Source organism: Eptatretus burgeri, chromosome 5, assembly GCF_056783735.1.
Source record: "Eptatretus burgeri isolate ZD-2024b chromosome 5, Ebu_testis_v1, whole genome shotgun sequence".
NCBI classification, from domain to species: Eukaryota; Metazoa; Chordata; class Myxini; order Myxiniformes; family Myxinidae; genus Eptatretus; species Eptatretus burgeri.
In genome coordinates this window covers 85691191-85715989 of record NC_140965.1, presented here as the reverse complement: position 1 = coordinate 85715989, position 24799 = coordinate 85691191, and the positions used below count along the sequence as shown (strand labels likewise).

The 24799-nt window shown below is 42.6% G+C and overlaps 1 protein-coding gene across 10 annotated transcripts in view; it reads left to right on the top strand.

Moving 5' to 3' along the window:
* The first annotated feature begins 13142 nt into the window (after positions 1-13142).
* The window catches only part of LOC147026882 (transcription factor 7-like 2), a 167268-nt gene continuing 155611 nt past the window's right edge, over positions 13143-24799 (top strand). For 2 of the 10 annotated variants that reach the window (XM_085882773.1, XM_085882774.1), the window contains exons 1-3: positions 13150-14154; positions 14914-14983; positions 15876-15997. In XM_085882773.1, the coding sequence (XP_085738899.1) occupies positions 13978-14154; positions 14914-14983; positions 15876-15997 (369 nt within the window). In that variant the 5' untranslated portion in view covers positions 13150-13977. Of the gene's footprint in view, positions 14155-14913; positions 14984-15875; positions 15998-24799 lie in introns of all 10 variants that reach the window. The other 8 variants (XM_085882769.1, XM_085882775.1, XM_085882764.1 and 5 more) reach the window with 7 other exon arrangements.

The following is a 24799-nucleotide window of genomic DNA, read 5'->3' as shown; positions in this document are numbered from 1 at the left end:
TTTATTTTCGTTGCGAGTGGGAGCCAAAGCAACCGTTCAGTTGCTTGGTTTCACGGTTGTCGAGGACGAGCATCGCTGTAGGACGGACAGGTCATTGCCCAGGTTGTAATTTTCACAGCAGAGAAAGAGAGAGGAAGCCCGCCGCAGTTTCCGTGACCGCTCGGTCTTTCCGAGCCAAGTCTGTAGCCGCCCGTGGGCCCCTCAGGCCGGGCCCCAAGAGCGCAAGCAGCGTAGCCCACACTTTCTCTCGCTGACCCGAATCTACAGGCACACACGGCTGAGTGCCGCGGTGCCTTATACGGGCATACAAAGGCTCCGACACGACATCAAAGCGCCGCCGCTGGTCCAAGCCTCCCCCATTGCCCTCACTCATCCAGCCGCGTGCAGGCGGTCGTCCGAACCCTCCCCCTCCCCAACCTTCTCTCCAAACTCTCCAACCAAGGGCCCGAGGCTCTCTCTATCTCTATCTCTATCTCTCTCTCTCTCTCTCTCTCTCTCTCTCTCTCTCTCTCTCTCTCTCTCTCTCTCTCTCTCTCTCTCTCTCTCTCTCTCTCTCTCTCTCTCTCTCTCTCTCTCTCTCTCTCTCTCTCTCTCTCTCTCTCTCTCTCTCTCTCTCTCTCTCTCTCTCTCTCTCTCTCTCTCTCTCTCTCTCTCTCTCTCTCTCTCTCTCTCCGTTCTCTGCCGTGCTGCGAGTTTGTGGTTTGCGGGTAGCTGAGTGTTTTCCGGGGAGGGGTGGGGGAGAGAGTGTCGGGGGGGGGCATTGAGAGCAGTAAGACTGCAGAGCCCTCCGGGCGTGCGGAGGGCGCCGTGAGCGGTGAGATCAAAGCGTTTGCGGCGTGCTCTGATTGGATGAACTCTCCTCAGTGACGTCATACAGCTTATCCTGCCAGGCATACAGACACCCGTCCCACTTCCCCACTTCTCCCCCGCTCTTCCCTTTACCCCCCCTACCTCCACCCCCGCCAGCACTTTGCAGCACGACAAACAGGCGGCCAGACAGAGAGCTTTGTGCCCCATTCTCACCAGCTCTGCTTTTGACATGACGTTTCACCGTCGACAGAGATTTTACAACGTACAGCGTGTGCTCCCAAAACGAGGCCAATGAACTCATAACCTGGAAAACACTCGAAAAGAGGCCCAGAGAACGTTTATAACAATAAAAATACACTCGCAACACAGAAAATCGCACCTCACCACAAATCCAACTACATTCAACACGTGGCAAAAGCACTCAAAACGTCACTATCCCAAACTCAAACCATCAGTCACCATTTATACCACACTCAAAAACGTGGTCAAACGCACTCAAACCCTCACCATTTACACCACACTCAAAAACGTGGTCAAACACACTCCAACGGTCACCATTTATACCACACTCAAAAACGTCGTCAAACACACTCAAACGGTCATTCACCATTTATACCACACTCAAAACGTGGTCTAACACACTCAAACCGTCACCATTTATAACACACTCAAACCGTCAGTCACCATTTATACCATACTCAAAAACGTGGTCAAACACACTCAAACCATCACCATTTATAACACACTCAAAAACGTGATCAAACACACTCAAACCGTTCACATTTATACCACACTCAAAAAAGTAGTCCAACACCCTCAAACCGTCACCATTTAATGGTCAAACACACTCAACCCATCACTATTTATACCACACTCAAAAAAGTGGGCAAACACACTCAAACCGTCACCATTTATACCACACTCAGAAACGTTGTCAAACACACTCAAACCGTCACCATTTATACCACACTCAAAACGTGACCATTCGTGACTTATACCACAATAAAAACGTGACCATTCGTGATTTATTCCAAAATCAAAACTTGACCATTCGTTATTTATACCACATTCAAAACGTGACCATTCGTGATTTATACCACACTCAAAACGTGACCATTCGTGACTTATACCACAATAAAAACGTGACCATTCGTGATTTATTCCAAAATCAAAACTTGATCATTCGTGATTTATACCACACTCAAAACGTGACCATTCGTGACTTATACCACAATAAAAACGTGACCATTCGTGATTTATTCCAAAATCAAAACTTGACCATTCGTTATTTATACCACACTCAAAACGTGACCATTCGTGACTTCTACCACAATAAAAACGTGACCATTCGTGACTTATACCACAATAAAAACGTGACCATTCGTGATTTATTCCAAAATCAAAACTTGACCATTCGTTATTTATACCACACTCAAAACGTGACCATTCGTGACTTATACCACAATAAAAACGTGACCATTCGTGACTAATACCACAATAAAAACGTGACCATTCGTGATTTATTCCAAAATCAAAACTTGACCATTCGTTATTTATACCACATTCAAAACGTGACCATTCGTGATTTATACCACAATAAAAACGTGACCATTCGTGATTTATTCCAAAATCAAAACGTGACCATTCGTGACTTATACCACAATAAAAACGTGACCATTCGTGATTTATTCCAAAATCAAAACGTGATCATTGGTGATTTATTCCACAATCAAAACTTGACCATTGGTGATTTATACCAAACTCAAAACGTGACCATTGGTGATTTATAACAAACTCAAAACGTGACCATTCGTGACTTGTACCACAATAAAAACGTGACCATTGGTGATTTATACCAAACTCACAACGTGACCATTAGTGATTTATACCAAACTCAAAACGTGACCATTAGTGATTTATACCAAACTCAAAACGTGACCATTAGTGATTTATACCAAACTCAAAACGTGACCATTGGTGATTTCTAACAAACTCAAAACGTGACCATTCGTGACTTATACCACGATAAAAACGTGACCATTCCTGATTTATTCCAAACTCAAAACGTGACCATTGTGATTTATACCACACTCAAAACGTGACCATTCGTGATTTATACCACACTCAAAACGTGACCATTCGTGATTTATACCACACTCAAAACGTGACCATTCGTTATTTATTCCACACTCAAAACGTGACCATTCGTGATTTATACCACACTCAAAACGTGACCATTCGTGATTTATACCACACTCAAAACATGACCATTCGTTATTTATACCACACTCAAAACGTGACCATTCGTGATTTATACCAAACTCAAAACGTGACCATTCGTGACTTATACCACAATAAAAACGTGACCATTCGTGATTTATACCAAACTCAAAACGTGACCATTCGTTATTTATACCAAACTCAAAACGTGACCATTCGTGATTTATACCACACTCAAAACGTGACCATTCGTGATTTATACCACACTCAAAACGTGACCATTCGTGATTTATACCACACTCAAAACGTGACCATTCGTTGTTTATTCCACACTCAAAACGTGACCATTCGTGATTTATACCACACTCAAAACGTGACCATTCGTGATTTATTCCACAATCAAAACTTGACCATTGGTGATTTATACCAAACTCAAAACGTGACCATTCGTAACTAATACCACAATAAAAACGTGACCATTGGTGATTTATACCAAACTCAAAACGTGACCATTCGTGACTAATACCACAATAAAAACGTGACCATTGGTGATTTATACCAAACTCAAAACGTGACCATTAGTGATTTATACCAAACTCAAAACGTGACCATTAGTGATTTATACCAAACTCAAAACGTGACCATTAGTGATTTATACCAAACTCAAAACGTGACCATTGGTGATTTCAAACAAACTCAAAACGTGACCATTCGTGACTTTTACCACAATAAAAACGTGACCATTCCTGATTTATTCCAAACTCAAAACGTGACCATTCGTGATTTATACCACACTCAAAACGTGACCATTCGTGATTTATACCACACTCAAAACGTGACCATTCGTGATTTATATCACACTCAAAACGTGACCATTCGTTATTTATTCCACACTCAAAACGTGACCATTCGTGATTTATACCACACTCAAAACGTGACCATTCGTGATTTATACCACACTCAAAACATGACCATTCGTTATTTATACCACACTCAAAACATGACCATTCGTTATTTATACCACACTCAAAACGTGACCATTCGTTATTTATACCACACTCAAAACGTGACCATTCGTGACTTATACCAAACTCAAAACGTGACCATTCGTGACTTATACCAAACTCAAAACGTGACCATTCGTGACTTATACCACAATAAAAACGTGACCATTCGTGATTTATTCCAAAATCAAAACGTGACAATTCGTGACTTATACCACAATAAAAACATGACCATTCGTGATTTATTCCAAAATCAAAACGTGACAATTCGTTATTTATACCACACTCAAAACGTGACCATTTGTGACTTATACCACAATAAAAACATGACCATTAGTGATTTATTCCAAAATCAAAACGTGACAATTCGTTATTTATACCAAACTCAAAACGTGACCATTCGTGACTTATACCACAATAAAAACATGACCATTCGTGATTTATTCCAAAATCAAAACGTGACAATTCGTTATTTATACCACACTCAAAACGTGACCATTTGTGACTTATGCCAAACTCAAAACGTGACCATTCATGACTTATACCAAACTCAAAACGTGACAATTCGTGACTTATACCAAACTCAAAACGTGACCATTCGTGACTTATACCAAACTCAAGACGTGACCATTCATGACTTATACCAAACTCAAAACGTGACCATTCATGACTTATACCAAACTCAAAACGTGACCATTCGTGACTTATACCAAACTCAAAACGTGACCATTCGTGATTTATACCACACTCAAAACGTGACCATTCGTGATTTATACCACACTCAAAACGTGACCATTCGTGATTTATACCACACTCAAAACGTGACCATTCGTGATTTATATCACACTCAAAACGTGACCATTCGTTATTTATTCCACACTCAAAACGTGACCATTCGTGATTTATACCACACTCAAAACGTGACCATTCGTGATTTATACCAAACTCAAAACGTGACCATTCGTGACTTATACCAAACTCAAAACGTGACCATTACGTGACTTATACCACAATAAAAACGTGACCATTCGTGATTTATTCCAAAATCAAAACGTGACAATTCGTTATTTATACCACACTCAAAACGTGACCATTTGTGACTTATGCCAAACTCAAAACGTGACCATTCATGACTTATACCAAACTCAAAACGTGACAATTCGTGACTTGTACCAAACTCAAAACGTGACCATTCGTGACTTATACCAAACTCAAAACGTGACCATTCATGACTTATACCAAACTCAAAACGTGACCATTCATGACTTATACCAAACTCAAAACGTGACCATTCATGACTTATACCAAACTCAAAACGTGACCATTCGTGACTTATACCAAACTCAAAAACGTGACTATTCGTGATTTATACCAAACTCAAAACGTGACCATTCGTGATTTATACCAAACTCAACACGTGACCATTCGTGACTTATACCACAATAAAAACGTGACCATTCTTGATTTATTCCAAAATCAAAACGTGACCATTGGTGATTTATACCTCAATAAAAACGTGACCATTCGTGATTTATTCCACACTCAAAACGTGACCATTCATGATTTATTCCAAAATCAAAACGTGACCATTGGTGATTTATACCTCAATAAAAACGTGACCATTCGTGATTTATTCCACACTCAAAACGTGACCATTCATGATTTATTCCAAAATCAAAACGTGACCATTCGTGACTTATACCTCAATAAAAACGGGACCATTCGTGACTTGTACCACAATAAAAACGTGACCATTCGTGATTTATTCCACACTCAAAACGTGACCATTCTTGATTTATTCCAAAATCAAAACGTGACCATTCGTGACTTATACCTCAATAAAAACGTGACCATTCGTGATTTATTCCACACTCAAAACGTGACCATTCGTGATTTATTCCAAAATCAAAACGTGACCATTCGTGACTTATACCAAACTCAAAACGTGACCATTCGTGACTTATACCAAACTCAAGGCGTGACCATTCATGACTTATACCAAACTCAAAACGTGACCATTCATGACTTATACCAAACTCAAAACGTGACCATTCGTGACTTATACCAAACTCAAACGTGACCATTCGTGATTTATACCACACTCAAAACGTGACCATTCGTTATTTATTCCACACTCAAAACGTGACCATTCGTGATTTATACCACACTCAAAACGTGACCATTCGTGATTTATACCACACTCAAAACATGACCATTCGTTATTTATACCACACTCAAAACGTGACCATTCGTTATTTATACCACACTCAAAACGTGACCATTCGTGACTTATACCAAACTCAAAACGTGACCATTCGTGACTTATACCAAACTCAAAACGTGACCATTCGTGACTTATACCACAATAAAAACGTGACCATTCGTGATTTATTCCAAAATCAAAACGTGACAATTCGTTATTTATACCACACTCAAAACGTGACCATTTGTGACTTATGCCAAACTCAAAACGTGACCATTCATGACTTATACCAAACTCAAAACGTGACAATTCGTGACTTGTACCAAACTCAAAACGTGACCATTCGTGACTTATACCAAACTCAAAACGTGACCATTCATGACTTATACCAAACTCAAAACGTGACCATTCATGACTTATACCAAACTCAAAACGTGACCATTCATGACTTATACCAAACTCAAAACGTGACCATTCGTGACTTATACCAAACTCAAAACGTGACTATTCGTGATTTATACCAAACTCAAAACGTGACCATTCGTGATTTATACCAAACTCAACACGTGACCATTCGTGACTTATACCACAATAAAAACGTGACCATTCTTGATTTATTCCAAAATCAAAACGTGACCATTGGTGATTTATACCTCAATAAAAACGTGACCATTCGTGATTTATTCCACACTCAAAACGTGACCATTCATGATTTATTCCAAAATGAAAACGTGACCATTGGTGATTTATACCTCAATAAAAACGTGACCATTCGTGATTTATTCCACACTCAAAACGTGACCATTCATGATTTATTCCAAAATCAAAACGTGACCATTCGTGACTTATACCTCAATAAAAACGGGACCATTCGTGACTTGTACCACAATAAAAACGTGACCATTCGTGATTTATTCCACACTCAAAACGTGACCATTCTTGATTTATTCCAAAATCAAAACGTGACCATTCGTGACTTATACCTCAATAAAAACGTGACCATTCGTGATTTATTCCACACTCAAAACGTGACCATTCATGATTTATTCCAAAATCAAAACGTGACCATTCGTGACTTATACCTCAATAAAAACGTGACCATTCATGATTTATTCCAAAATCAAAACGTGACCATTCATGATTTATACCAAAATCAAAACGTGACCATTCGTGATTTATACCACAATTAAAACGTGACCATTCGTGATTTATTCCACACTCAAAACGTGACCATTCATGATTTATACCAAACTCAAAACGTGACCATTCGTGATTTATACCACAATTAAAACGTGACCATTCGTGATTTATACCACACTCAAAACGTGACCATTCGTGATTTATTCCAAAATCAAAACGTGACCATTCGTGATTTATACCACAATTAAAACGTGACCATTCGTGATTTATTCCACACTCAAAACGTGACCATTCATGATTTATACCAAACTCAAAACGTGACCATTCGTGATTTATACCACAATTAAAACGTGACCATTCGTGATTTATACCACACTCAAAACGTGACCATTCGTGATTTATACCACAATTAAAACGTGACCATTCGTGATTTATACCACACTCAAAACGTGACCATTCGTGATTTATTCCAAAATCAAAACGTGTCCATTTGTGATTTATTCCACAATCAAAACGTGACCATTGGTGATTTATACCAAACTCAAAACGTGACCATTGGTGATTTATACCACAATTAAAACGTGACCATTGGTGATTTATACCACAATTAAAACGTGACCATTCGTGATTTATACCACACTCAAAACGTGACCATTCGTGATTTATACCACACTCAAAACGTGACCATTCGTGATTTATATCACACTCAAAACGTGACCATTCGTTATTTATTCCACACTCAAAACGTGACCATTCGTGATTTATACCACACTCAAAACGTGACCATTCGTGATTTATACCACACTCAAAACATGACCATTCGTTATTTATACCACACTCAAAACATGACCATTCGTTATTTATACCACACTCAAAACGTGACCATTCGTTATTTATACCACACTCAAAACGTGACCATTCGTGACTTATACCAAACTCAAAACGTGACCATTCGTGACTTATACCAAACTCAAAACGTGACCATTCGTGACTTATACCACAATAAAAACGTGACCATTCGTGATTTATTCCAAAATCAAAACGTGACAATTCGTGACTTATACCACAATAAAAACATGACCATTCGTGATTTATTCCAAAATCAAAACGTGACAATTCGTTATTTATACCACACTCAAAACGTGACCATTTGTGACTTATACCACAATAAAAACATGACCATTCGTGATTTATTCCAAAATCAAAACGTGACAATTCGTTATTTATACCAAACTCAAAACGTGACCATTTGTGACTTATGCCAAACTCAAAAACGTGACCATTCATGACTTATACCAAACTCAAAACGTGACAATTCGTGACTTATACCAAACTCAAAACGTGACCATTCGTGACTTATACCAAACTCAAGACGTGACCATTCATGACTTATACCAAACTCAAAACGTGACCATTCATGACTTATACCAAACTCAAAACGTGACCATATTCGTGACTTATACCAAACTCAAAACGTGACCATTCCTGATTTATTCCAAACTCAAAACGTGACCATTAAGTGATTTATACCACACTCAAAAACGTGACCATTCGTGATTTATACCACACTCAAAACGTGACCATTCGTGATTTATATCACACTCAAAACGTGACCATTCGTTATTTATTCCACACTCAAAACGTGACCATTCGTGATTTATACCACACTCAAAACGTGACCATTCGTGATTTATACCACACTCAAAACATGACCATTCGTTATTTATACCACACTCAAAACGTGACCATTCGTTATTTATACCACACTCAAAACGTGACCATTAAGTGACTTATACCAAACTCAAAACGTGACCATTCGTGACTTATACCAAACTCAAAACGTGACCATTCGTGACTTATACCACAATAAAAGCGTGACCACTCGTGATTTATTCCAAAATCAAAACGTCACAATTCCTTATTTATACCACACTCAAAACGTGACCATTTGCGACTTATGTCAAACTCAAAACTTGACCACTCATGACTTATACCAAACTCAAAACGTGACAATTCGTAACTTATACCAAACTGAAATCGTCACCATTCGTGACTTATACCAAACTCAAAGCGTGACCATTCATTACTTATACCAAACTCAAAAGGTGACCATTCATGACTTATACCAAACTCAAAACGTGACCATTAAGTGACTTATAACAAACTCAAAACGTGACTATTCGTGATTTACACCAAACTCAAAACGTGACCATTCGTGATTTATACCAAACTCAAAACGTGACCATTCGTGATTTATACCACATTCAAACTGTGACCATTCGTGATTTATACCAAACTCAACACGTGACCATTCGTGACTTATACCACAATAAAAACATGACCATTCGTGATTTCTTCCAAAATCAAAACGTGACAATTCGTTATTTATACCACACTCAAAACGTGACCATTTGTGACTTATACCACAATAAAAACATGACCATTCGTGATTTATTCCAAAATCAAAACGTGACAATTCGTTATTTATACCAAACTCAAAACGTGACCATTCGTGACTTATACCACAATAAAAACATGACCATTCGTGATTTATTCCAAAATCAAAACGTGACAATTCGTTATTTATACCACACTCAAAACGTGACCATTTGTGACTTATGCCAAACTCAAAACGTGACCATTCATGACTTATACCAAACTCAAAACGTGACAATTCGTGACTTATACCAAACTCAAAACGTGACCATTCGTGACTTATACCAAACTCAAGACGTGACCATTCATGACTTATACCAAACTCAAAACGTGACCATTCATGACTTATACCAAACTCAAAACGTGACCATTCGTGACTTATACCAAACTCAAAACGTGACCATTCCTGATTTATTCCAAACTCAAAACGTGACCATTCGTGATTTATACCACACTCAAAACGTGACCATTCGTGATTTATACCACACTCAAAACGTGACCATTCGTGATTTATATCACACTCAAAACGTGACCATTCGTTATTTATTCCACACTCAAAACGTGACCATTCGTGATTTATACCACACTCAAAACGTGACCATTCGTGATTTATACCACACTCAAAACATGACCATTCGTTATTTATACCACACTCAAAACGTGACCATTCGTTATTTATACCACACTCAAAACGTGACCATTCGTGACTTATACCAAACTCAAAACGTGACCATTCGTGACTTATACCAAACTCAAAACGTGACCATTCGTGACTTATACCACAATAAAAACGTGACCATTCGTGATTTATTCCAAAATCAAAACGTGACAATTCGTTATTTATACCACACTCAAAACGTGACCATTTGTGACTTATGCCAAACTCAAAACGTGACCATTCATGACTTATACCAAACTCAAAACGTGACAATTCGTGACTTATACCAAACTCAAAACGTGACCATTCGTGACTTATACCAAACTCAAAACGTGACCATTCATGACTTATACCAAACTCAAAACGTGACCATTCATGACTTATACCAAACTCAAAACGTGACCATTCGTGACTTATAACAAACTCAAAACGTGACCATTCGTGATTTATACCAAACTCAAAACGTGACCATTCGTGATTTATACCAAACTCAAAACGTGACCATTCGTGATTTATACCACATTCAAACTGTGACCATTCGTGATTTATACCAAACTCAACACGTGACCATTCGTGACTTATACCACAATAAAAACGTGACCATTCTTGATTTATTCCAAAATCAAAACGTGACCATTGGTGATTTATACCTCAATAAAAACGTGACCATTCGTGATTTATTCCACACTCAAAACGTGACCATTCATGATTTATTCCAAAATCAAAACGTGACCATTGGTGATTTATACCTCAATAAAAACGTGACCATTCGTGATTTATTCCACACTCAAAACGTGACCATTCATGATTTATTCCAAAATCAAAACGTGACCATTCGTGACTTATACCTCAATAAAAACGTGACCATTCGTGACTTGTACCACAATAAAAACGTGACCATTCGTGATTTATTCCACACTCAAAACGTGACCATTCTTGATTTATTCCAAAATCAAAACGTGACCATTCGTGACTTATACCTCAATAAAAACGTGACCATTCGTGATTTATTCCACACTCAAAACGTGACCATTCATGATTTATTCCAAAATCAAAACGTGACCATTCGTGACTTATACCTCAATAAAAACGTGACCATTCATGATTTATTCCAAAATCAAAACGTGACCATTCATGATTTATACCAAAATCAAAACGTGACCATTCGTGATTTATACCACAATTAAAACGTGACCATTCGTGATTTATTCCACACTCAAAACGTGACCATTCATGATTTATACCAAACTCAAAACGTGACCATTCGTGATTTATACCACAATTAAAACGTGACCATTCGTGATTTATACCACACTCAAAACGTGACCATTCGTGATTTATTCCAAAATCAAAACGTGACCATTCGTGATTTATACCACAATTAAAACGTGACCATTCGTGATTTATTCCACACTCAAAACGTGACCATTCATGATTTATACCAAACTCAAAACGTGACCATTCGTGATTTATACCACAATTAAAACGTGACCATTCGTGATTTATACCACACTCAAAACGTGACCATTCGTGATTTATACCACAATTAAAACGTGACCATTCGTGATTTATACCACACTCAAAACGTGACCATTCGTGATTTATTCCAAAATCAAAACGTGTCCATTGGTGATTTATTCCACAATCAAAACGTGACCATTGGTGATTTATACCAAACTCAAAACGTGACCATTGGTGATTTATACCACAATTAAAACGTGACCATTGGTGATTTATACCACAATTAAAACGTGACCATTCGTGATTTATACCACACTCAAAACGTGACCATTCGTGATTTATACCACAATTAAAACGTGACCATTCGTGATTTATACCACACTCAAAACGTGACCATTCGTGATTTATTCCAAAATCAAAACGTGTCCATTGGTGATTTATTCCACAATCAAAACGTGACCATTGGTATTTATACCAAACTCAAAACGTGACCATTGGTGATTTATACCAAACTCAAAATGTGACCATTTGTGATTTATAATAAACTCAAAACGTGACCATTGGTGATTTATACCAAACTCAAAACGTGACCATTTGTGATTTGTACCACATTCAAACTGTGACCATTCGTGACAGACTTAAAACGTAAATAAAACTTGACCAACCACACTCAGAACGGGGAAACCACACTCAGAACGGGGAAACCACACTCAGAATGGGGAAACCACACTCAGAATGGGGAAACCACACTCAGAACGGGGAAACCACTATCAGAACGGGGAAACCACTATCAGAACGGGGAAACCACTATCAGAACGGGGAAACCACACTCAGAACGGGGAAACCACACTCAGAACGGGGAAACCACACTCAGAACGGGGAAACCACACTCAGAACGGGGAAACCACACTCAGAACGGGGAAACCACACTCAGAACGGGGAAACCACACTCAGAACGGGGAAACCACACTCAGAACGGGGAAACCACACTCAGAACGGGAAACCACACTCAGAACGGGGAAACCACACTCAGAACGGGGAAACCACACTCAGAACGGGGAAACCACACTCAGAACGGGGAAACCACACTCAGAACGGGGAAACCACACTCAGAACGGGGAAACCACACTCAGAACGGGGAAACCACACTCAGAACGGGGAAACCACACTCAGAACGGGGAAACCACACTCAGAACGGGGAAACCACACTCAGAACGGGGAAACCACACTCAGAACGGGGAAACCACACTCAGAGCGGGGGAACCACACTCAGAACGGGGAAACCACACTCAGAACGCACTCTCAATACAGTCTGCGTGATGTACAAAGCGAGCTCAATAAGCGATACAGATGGGACATCATGGCGGTACCCGAAAGCACTGGGGATGTTGTTTCAGCAGCTATTGCGGGGCAAGACCTCGCAGGCGCGTAACTTGGGCTCTAAGGAAGAGCCAGACGAGCGGGTTCATGCAATCAAGGGGAACGGTGCGCGACGGGCTGTGAGCGTGCGCCCTTAAAGTTGTGCGTTGCGCCGAGTGGGAGGGGCATACACGCTATAGGGTTTTAAATCCTAATCATAAAGGGGGAAAGTTCTAGCTGTGGACGAGTGCCTTCGCTCGAGCGCTTGGTAAACGTGAGCCAAGGAGTTTGGAGGGTCGTGGAGAGAACCTACGGCCAGGTGAGCCGATACCATCACGTGCGTACTCTTGGCCCGAATCGGCCCCGGTCCGGTCCCGGTCCAGCCCCCTTTCGATCCCGTAGCCGCCTCCCGACCAAACAATCCCCTCCCTGCTACCGTGGTGCATGTCAATCAGAGCACGGTGCTTCTTTGATGTCGCTGCTTCGTGCTCCGCACAGCCCTCCCGCACGGCCCAGGTACGGCGCTCCTGCGTGCCCATCGCCCGCTCGCTACGCGCCTAGGCCGCCTCGGCCATAGCCCAGGCCGAGGAAGAGACGCATTGAGGGCACAGCGCGACGCTAGCTCCCCGCGATCCCACCTCCGACCCAGACCCCGGGTGCAACCAGTCCCGCTTCCCCTACCCAGGATGCCGCAGCTCCCCGGCTCTGGGCCCGACGATCTGGGCGCCAATGACGAAATGATCGCGTTTAAGGACGAGGGTGAGCAGGAGGAGAGACCTGCCGGCCGGGCGGCCACCGAGAGGGACCTGGACGACCTGAAGTCATCGCTGGTTAACGAGTCTGAAGAAGAGCCGGCCAGACAGGTACCGTGCTCGTTTCCAACATGCGTGTCATGCGAACGGTGTTCTGCAATACCTGCAATCTGTTTCATTTCTGAGTTTCGTTTGTCATTCTAATTTATATTCCTAGATCCATCTTTGTGGGGAAAGGGGGAGGCAGTGGGTATCTGAGCATAGACTTGGGAGGGCGGGTGAGTGGAGATGAAGCACTTTGAGTGAGACTGGAGTGTGCATCAAACTCACAGGTGATGGTGGGAATGATGGAGTTTTATGGGGATAAAGTTTGTGTCCCGGTGATGAACTGAGCATGAAGGTTTGGGAGGTGTAGGTCCATCAAAATGTCTTCAAACTTCACTCATGTATTACAAACTCCATCTGAGGTTGTATTGTATGAAGTTAAAGGAAAATATTTTCTGGTGGAAACCCTAAAATGAGGGCCAGCATGAGTCATCTCTCCCCATCCCCTAAACGGTGCCCACCATGAGTCTTTCCCCCCCCCCCCTAAAACGGTGCCCACCATGAGTCTTCCCCCCCTCCTAAAACGGCGCCCAGCATGTGTTGCTTCCACTCCATCCCCAAAACGGTGCCAGAGCGACCACCCCCCCTCCTTTCCACCCCCAAACTGCTACCCAACATGAGAGACCGATGTGTACCTGAAGCAAAAGAGCAGTGTAGGCCGAACATGAAAGATTGGTGTGTGCCCAATGTGTGAGACCCACGTGTGCTTCACGTGCGAGACCCACCTGTGGGTGTTGTTTTGTAAGTGGTGCTGCCGGCCCACAGGTTGGACCAACACGAAACAGGCAGGCTGAGAACTACACCAGGGAGAATGCCAAGGAGCAGCCAGACCAAGGTGAGGACTACTCCACCCAGCTGTCGTGGTTACCCACCCAGACAATACTGGCTGGCACAGTCTGACGTCTCTGGCTTAGTGTGTTGGTGCACGCACACACGCACTCATACACACACGAGGGTGCACCCACACTCCCATCATGCATGCTCATACAAGCGCTGCGATCTCAACAACTAAAGCTAGATCAGAATGACGATACTTGTGACAACTGAACCTTGCTTTCTATCAGCCGTCAATTCATGTAAGAAAAAAACGAAAAAGATTATAAGGGACTAGATATGGATGCTTTGTTTCCATGACAACACCATGGAGATGTCCAACTACATCATTACATACAACTACGTCGTTTTTTGATTATTTTTAATGTATGCATGATCGAAATACACTAGTGAAACAAATTTCATCCTTCGCTTACGAATCATTGTGAATTGCAAATCGTGCGTTCGTCACAAAATTCGAGCTGTTTTGCTGCGTTTCATTGTTATTATTTTTCCTTTGTTGATTGTTATTGGATTTTAACCTCTCTCCACCATCCCTTTACCCTCCATGTATGCTCTACACATGTCCTGTCCTTTCCTTCACCTTTCTCGTATCTTTGCTCGAAACCTCCTTTCCCATCTATCTCCGTTCCTTTCACACTCTTCTACCCTTGCTTTTTCCTATCACCTCGGCTTCTCTCCCCTTTCTCATTTTCACCACCCCCTCACGCATACCTAATAAATAAGACTGCTCCCCTCTCTCTATATTTGTTTATCTTGCTCTTCTCTGATCCTTGGTAAGTAAAACTGCATTGATATCCATGTCTATGTTTATGATGTCTTCTGATCGCTGCCTGCCTTCGCTAATCGCAACGGCTAATTTCATCTCCAACCTTTGATCTTGTGCTCCACAGGCATCAAGATGGAGGGAGGCCTACCCAAAGGGCACATATATTCTGGCTACCCGTTCCTTGTTCTTCCAGACCTCACAGCGCCATACCTGTCCCACAGCCCGCTCTCTCCACACACACGTACGGTAAGCTTGCAGTTTTTACGCTGTGCTCATGTGACTCCTGAAAATGGCTTCAAAGCTCTCCGTGCAACGTGTAAGAACTGGTCCTTCATACGGAATGGAAAGTTTTAGAAGCTTTCTTTCTCACACATGATGACTTCAAGTGGATTTTATTGTATTATCCATAAGCTGACTCCCTGTATGATGTCGGCCTCAGGTGGTCCATGATGAGAATATAGTGCCTTTTAACCAACTCCTCTGTTGTACGGCTTGAAATGCACAAGGACAGCACTCCCACTCTCCCTTCTATTAACACTGTATGCCCTTGGGGCGATTCTGGGTTTGTGTCGGTGTAGAGTGGGGGAAGACCAAGACTTGGTTGTTATGGCAAGACATGATACCACTTGATACATCATGTGCGTGATGGACAACTTTCATCCGATTTGATCTTTCGCTGCAAGATTGTGACTGTCGTGACGTTGGGTTGCATTCTGCAAAAAACAGTCCCACATAGAGCAAAGAGGGTCAAGCCTCCACTCGACGTGCATGGGAGTACTTGGCCATAATTCTGGTGCGACCTCCTAATATCGCAACGGGTGGCTCTCGATCTTTTGACGACCCCATTGTGGAGGACAGCCAACTTAACGTTCCCTTCAAAAAAGACGGCACACTCCATAGTACGGCGCCTCCGGCCAATGCAAAAAACCAGCTGGTGATTCCTGTTGGATCTGATTTCACCAAGAATGTTCCGGGGCCAGCGTTCTACCATTGAGTTTTGCTTTGCTTTTGATTCGAGAAAGAATTGGGTGCAGAGCTTTAAAATGAGGACTTATAGTGGGTCGTTCGTGTCACGGTTGATTCAGTGTAGTCAATATCGCAGCCAAAACAAGTTAACTGCTGAGCAATTGCATTCTAATAATTTATACGGTCGTCACAGTTCTATTGTTTCTCTGGCATGTGGTTCAAATCATCTCGTCAGAATCAATTGCACATCGTTGTTGAGGATTTGTGGCGTCAAAGCCAGCATTGTCCTAATAATGAGCCCTTTGGGTGGTCAATTTCGGAGATGGATTCGGATCCTGGAACTCCTTGCATCACAGAGAAGGACCTCCTCGGGTTAATTAATCTAACCAATGATCTCGCAAGGAATGATGTTATTTGGGGTGAGGGTGGTGGAAAAGGGGGGCATGGTGTGTTTCACCACTAGGACTGTATAGGATTGCAACCTGTGTTGTTGAGCTGTTGAAATGGTGTGTCCTTTTTTCATGCGAGCTGTCTTTCCTCAATGTTATCATATGTCTTCAAAAGATGGCGATGCTATTTGTGCGGTTATCAACTGACGGCTCTCCTTCCACAGACGATTAATCTTGCCTGTGGAATGAGTTCAATATGGGATGTTGGGAAATTGAAACTTTCTCAAGTTTGCAAAATTTTTGTTTTTATTTTTGCTGATTTAATATCGTCATTTAAGTTCTGCAAGCAATTGCATTTGTTGTGGGATCTTTGAAGGACCTGTGATTATATTCCCAGAATGCACCTGTGCATTTGGAATTTGCTGCCCAGTTGCTGACTCTTCCTTCTTCTACTAATAGAGCTTATGAGCTCACACGTTATTGTAGCTCGACGAGACTGGTGGTTAAGAGCTTGCGTAATCGCTGCCACATCTTCACTTTGAAGTAGCATACAGTAAGAGAGTAAGTAAGCCCCAGTTACATAATGTAAAGATATGTTCCGTTTATCTCCTTGAAAAGCAGGGCAAGTTAAAGATGCTTTGCTTTTTGGGCGTCACGCTGGTTTGGGGGCCAGGGCCCCGATGTAGACTTTTCGTTTCCATCCCACCTTTTCCCTTTACAGCAATAACTTTTTGCAATAGTAAAAAGATGAAGATTTGTAAAACACACTTGACCCTACTTTAAAGGAACAGCTTTTGTTTTTGCAACATGAACGTGGAGGACGAGATGGTAGATACTGGACTCTGAAAGTATCGCGTGCCGTATCATGCGCATTGCAGTTCGGCCGGGACTCAGACTCCTCCGGGCCTTTCCAGAATGCAACATCTCCATGTTATTGCCAGTCTCACCCTTCCGCTTGGAAGCAAATCCACCCTGCCCATGCCTGCCGTGGAAAATATTTGGTGTTGACATTCTCGTTCTGAAACTCGCTTCTACTCCCCCGGTCTCTTTGCTCTGCACACGAAAGAAGACAAAACAACTGCCGTGTCATGTTTTAAGAGGCAGATAGCAGAGGTATGTGTTTGCGGCTCGGCTGCCTGCTAGCTGCCTTTGTGTCCACTCTTGTCTGTAGACTGCACAGCGAGCTGACGCCAGCTTGCCATACGAATGTCTTTTGACTGCCATTTTTTTCTGGCTGCATTGTTGATATGGTGGGAATAAAGGTGAATGTGTAACACTGAAGGATGCAATTACATCAATAAGCAGTGACTATTAGAATCGGCCGGGACTGAAAAGGAACAGGTATGCGATATGTATTGACTCATTAGTCATAGTGAGCTCATTTTGGATCTGTGCTGAAGTCCTTTCCAAACATACAATGCTTCTCATGTCAGTCATAGGTACCGTATTGTATCCAGACTGCACCATCATTCAAAGGGATGCTAATCCACCTGTCCCATCTGCAATCATGTGAACTTGAAATGTCTCAGAGTGTCTTAAACAATATAAAGATTTTGGCCTTCTACCATGTCCATATATATATGAAATTTGATGGGGACACAACATTGGAGGATGGATCAAGTTGGCTGTCCATGTGTATCGTTGTTTCTTGTTTCCAAGAATCCACGTTAGTTAAAAACGACAACAGAATCAGTTGAGTATGCAAAGGTCTTGGGGTCGCCTCTTTATCATTTATCCGCCATCTTGCATGATGGACATTGGGCTCCTGGATGGTCGTTGAAATGTTCATGAAAAAAGCAAGCACTACAACATGTGATAGGACCGTTGCTGCCGAGCTGATTCTGAGCAGCCAACAAACGCCTGCTGGGTTCCAGATGTCTTTAAGCATTTTCCTATTGCCTCCTTGTACACATGGCTTACCATGTGCGTAGATGCCGCTTAGGTGAGAAGCAGGTGGTTCTGTGTTCTAAGCTTTGGTTGTGTGTGTGTGTTGCTTTTGCCAGATGGTGCTATCCCCTATTCGGTTATAGGTCCTCACACCTAACTCAGCAGGACTCCTGCTCAACTGGCTTTTCAGGCCTTACACACCCTACACGAGCCTCAAATGTACTTTGGGCAGTGTCAGATCATTGTGTAAGCAAACATATAGTAAGGCAACACTCTGTCTGCATTCTTCTCATGGCCACTCTCTGTCTGCATTCTTCTCATGGCCAGGCACCCCCTCTACCCATTCACCAATTTGTCTTTTCACTCTTCAGCCAGTTGCTTGGCCAGGAATCGAGGTGACGGAGGAAAGTCGGTGGCTGTATTGCGCTTTCGAGGTGCTGAGGCAGCTGGCATGTTCAAACACGGCTTTGTGGCCTGTGGAATTTGGCAGCACTGGTTGAACACAAAAAGTAGATGGATTGAGGTCGGGTGGGGTGGGGGTGATAGTGGGGAGCTTTGGAAGAAGTAGATACAACGACAAAAAATACAGAAGTGAAGAGTGAGGATGAGCTGATATTCAACTTGAGATACCGAGTGAAATATGAGAGAAATGGGAATAGATTTGTTTCCATGTAGGCCAGGTGATTGTGTCTCCATCTTAAATGTACTTTTCAATACAATACAAGAACAGTTAACAACATCCCACCTGAGTTATTGTTGCTGCTTAATAGAATCACGCATTTCATTGTCCTGCTCGCGTGGCCACCGAGCTTAGCCATTCCACAGTGCCACTGGTTCTGTCTGCACTTTGCCCTCTAATGAGTGGCTTCCATCAAACCTAGAGTGGCCGACTGTCACAGGCAGAAAATGCGATGCAGACTTCCACCTGCAAGCATGACTCGTTGCATGTTTCACATTGGGGGGGTCGAGGTGGAGGGGTAGGGGGTAACGGGTGTGATCATTCCACCGTTAGGTGCATGGTGCAATGGTTTGTTCCTCACAGTCTACCTGCTGTTATGTTGGTCCATGCAGGGAAATGTTTGGAATGATCCGGATTTTATATTATGGATCAAAGCTCAGAACACAGATGAATGCTTTGCTTGCGGCTCGGATTATGCAGGCTTTGGGGATACACTTGTGTACTGCACACCAAGTCAACTCCACCTTGGTCGGTGTGTGTTGGCGGATGCTGCTCACACATGTACATCAGATATTTAGTTGTGGATCCTCCGAGGAGCACATTCACGAGATGTTCAGTGTACCCGAGCTGCTTTGTGTAACAATCATACTGTTTTGAGGTGCGTGTTTGTCAAGTCAAACGTGTTTTCGGCCTTTTGTATACTGGAATATCCTGATAGCAAGATTTAAAACGTTAAATACAAGCTGTTTATATTTGAAGTTCGACTTGCTGTTACGGGTTGTCTGAATGTCTATGGGAGAGAAATCATTCAGATATGGTCGGAATAAAGTTGTGAAAAAATGTAAAATGGCATTACCTATCCCACCTCTATCCTTCCATCCTTCCCATCTCCTTCCCCCCCCCCTCCACCCCTATCCTTCCACCCTTCCCATCCCCTTCCCCCCCTCCACCCCTCTTCAACATCCCTTGTTTTGTCTTCCCCTTTTTCTTCCTTTCTGTTGTCTCACTTTCGCTCTTTATTGTCTCCTTAACCACCCCTTTCTGTCTACCCTGGTGTTTATGCACGCACAGTCCTCATCCATCCCCAGTTCTCATCCATCCCCAGTCCTCATTCACCATGTCCTCATCCATCCCCAGTCCTCATCCATCCACTCCCCATCCATCCCTCCTCATCAATCCGCAGTCCCTATTCCTCCCCCCCTCCGCCCCGCCATTCCCTATCCAGGACCAGTCCCTAGTCCTTATCCACCCCCAGGCCTTATCTACTACCCCAGTTATTATTTCCCTCCTCCTTAACCACCCCGAGTACTTATCCACCCCCATTATCCACCCTCTCCTCACCCCTTTCCTGCTTTTGTTCATCAGTTGTACATGGTTCCAAAAATTAAATGTACGGGTCGAAGGTCAATGTGACGCGCAGCAGGAAGGGATATGATGCTTTCTTTAGAACAAAGTGTAAATTGACTCAGATTGATAGGCCCCTGGGACATGCTCAACATGCATCGATGTAGGTCACGTGTGTGGTCCCACTGTGCTGAAGGCACGGTTTTGTACTTGTACCCTTTATCATGTGTAGTTACCTCTGTTTTGTTTCGACGTGGAGGACAGTTGAGATGCAGCTTTCTTATGATGGAATCGTTGTGGCAATTGTGGGGAATTTGCAGGAACGGGGCCCTAAACAATGCAATTTTTACCCCATGACTTTTACCAAGAGTCAGCTGATGAAAAGTTCCACAAATCTCACCTAAACCTTAAACCTCCATTTATCTCTGACGTGGAGAAACAGAGTGGTGGTGTTGGTTTACCTGTTTGGACTTTATTGTGGCAACTTCTGTCCAAACTCCAAAGCGCTTGACACCTTTCCGCAAGCGGTGCATTGGTGCGGACATGGTGTAAGCCCGTCGCTCTCAGGGTTTTACATCTCCTTTGTTTTTGCTCTTGATGACTTGGTTGGATGATTTCATAAGAATTGTCATTTTGAAAAAAAAATCATCGAATGTCTGAATATGATCTCCAACCTTCCATTGAAGATTCATCATTTGTACCTTAAATTCTGTTTTCCTCAAGTAAAGGTGAGAATGGGTTTGATCCGGGACATTTAGGATTTGTCCGTTGTACCAGTCCAAAGGTGTCTTCTTGTGAACACTACCCTGGTATCTTTATGATGGGACGACGTAACCGTGCAATGAATGGCCATGGAAATGGAAGCCATGTTTGGTGGAGCGGTAAGGCTTTAGCTGTTCAACTAACTGAGCTGTTCACGGCCGACACACACAATTTATTTTTTATTTTAATATTTGAATGATTGGATGTAACTCCAGCAAATTAGAAATACAGGGAATTAAAATAAGCATGATTCGATGTCAAGAATTTGTTGCATTAAAACAAGTTGAGGGTCATACCCGTTTCACTTCCAGTGGTCTGATTCGAACGTGGTAGTCGCACCTTTGCCGGTGGTCTCATGGGTTTGTCAAACGAAACCTTGGGTCTGTCTTCTACTGTGGACGTCGAAACAGTTGTCCCGTGGCCAGAATCTGCATAATGCAGTCGACATCATGCTTCGCAGACACGACTTGGATGGAATTGTTCATCAGTTTGAATTGTACGGTAATCTAAAGGTCATGGAGGAGCTGATATGTACATCACATGTTGGACAAATACCAGGAGACATCACTGTACTTTTGCATGAATTTCAATGATATTCATAGACAATTTAAAACATCGACAATATATACATATTTGTGTGTATGTATATGTATATATATATATATATATATATATATATATATATATATATATATATATATATATATACATACTGTATGTGATATTTAAACGTGGGTCAACCAGGGGTGGCAGGATGGTCTAGATCAGTGTTTCTCAACCTTTTTTGTCCCACGCCCCACTGATTTTCAAAAAAATCGTACACCCCACCATGATTGGAGACACTGCAGTATACACTACATATGTATTCAAAAGGCTTTATTAAAACTTTATTGCAAATTTTATTCAATTGCTACTCACTTCAATGGGAGCCCTGCCCTTGATGCTGGCTGCAGATTTGTTTGATTTGAGGAACCAATTTTGTCAGTTTCAGTTTTGTCATTTTTGTCAGTTGAAAATTTGAAAGTGCAACGCTATGAAAGCGATCATATATTGATTCATTAATTCTGAATTCTCATGCCCCACCAAAATATTGCTACGCCCCACCTTGAGAAACACTGGTCGAGAGGTACGCACACTCAACTATAAGCGGTCTGGCCTGGTTTCAAATCCTGACACAGCTATAAACTGTCATCCCAGTGTTTCACAGGCAGGGCGATTCGGCATTGTGTGTGCCATCCCTTGGGTGGACGTTAAATGAGAGTCCTGTCTGCTGCCATTACTTGTTGGACGTTAAAGATCCAATGGTGTCCTTCGTGCAGAGTAGGTGAGCTATCACCGACACCAAAGCCAAATTATAAATTTGTGCCCTAACTTTAGTTGAACATCAGACCTGGCCAGCCAGTTCGTGAAAGACTTGGGTCAAGCTTCCCTTCCCCCCACCCCCAGCCAACCCCACAAGAATGTGGGAATAATTGCGGCCGTAAAAGAATGTGGGCTTTTTCAACCTGGGTTACCCAACATCATGGATGATGTTGCTCAGACGGGAGCACTAAACAGGCCAAACGAAAGTTTATTACTCTTTAAGGGTCATTTTACGGATGACAGCACTTGAAGGAGGAAACCTTGTGTCCGTCTTGTCCTGTAAATATCTCTGGTAAGACCGGAGAAGCATTTTTCTTTGGAAAGGGTGGTTTTGAAGCAGACACCTTTAGCATGTATGTATCCACTGGCCCTTGGCACCTTTCCTCGTCTCCTCATCCCAAGATGGTGCTCGTCAGGGGGCCAAGAGCTGGAGATCATGGCACACTTGTAAACTTTGCCCACCACTCAGAAATCCAGGGGGCAGGTCCGTGGCAGGGTCATAGAAGAGTGTTATGTATCGGCTCATCCCACAAGCCTATTCGTCTTGTCTTTCACCACTGATCAGTATTCGTTTTGGCACACCGTGCTGGCATGTTAATAGGTCATGAATGGGGGGGGGGGGGAGGACGTACACTAATTACTCGACTTGATTTGATAAGCTGTGCTAAGGGTTAAGTTACTAATTTTACAGTTGTGATGCATGAACAATTCGAAGTATTTTCCTCATACCTCATGTAAAGCTTATTAATATGAATTCCCTTACAAGGGACGCACACACAGGAGGAGGCCATGAGGGACATCAAGCCTGTGCAATGGCTGCCAACCTGTGGTTCTTTGTCTGTGCTCTATCCTTTTTAAATGCTCCATGCCAAGCAAGGAAGCAACACATACCACTTTAAAAGTCTTTGCTTATGACTCAGCCAGGGTCAGGTTTGAACCTCTGACCTTCCAGACTCAGCACGGATGCTTTAACCTTTATGTCAACTATTCTGGTCGAAATATGATAACCACATTCTTTATTTGTTGGAGAGACTCCCATTTTGTTTGTTTCGCCGTTTTTATGCATTTGATGATACCACCGTGATGGCCCCTGTTTCCGCAGCAGGAGTTCACGTAATGGATTGTGCGCACACATGGGGTGTGCGATGAAAGTGTCTTTGCGCGCAGCACAGAATGCCATTCTTTTACGTACCGTAGAATGCGCTGCCGGGTCTTGGATGCCACTGGCCCACTCTGCCTGCAACTGAAAAAGCGCAGTTACCTTTCGCAGTCTCGGACGAGCTTTCCTGATGTGCTGTGTGCTGGTCTCGGCCCCTCCGCACGAACATTGATCATGTTATCCATGCATTATGCACATGTACATGAAAGCATGTACACTGTGGGTGAGCAGATACAAGTGCACGGCATTGCAAGGCGAGATCGGGTACTACAACGGTACATTCTATTTTGTATCACTACCACTGAGTTTTGGCTGAAATTGCTGTCGCGTTTTTGTCCAGTTTTCTTTCTCACCCCTCCCCCCCCCCCCCCCCCATAATGACTGCCAAATCCACAAGTGGCCACAGCTCGCTCAGTTCATGCTCTTTACTCAGTAATATCAAAACAATGTCGCTCCTCGGAGGCGACATTGCTCATTTAGTGAAGCGCAGACCACATTTT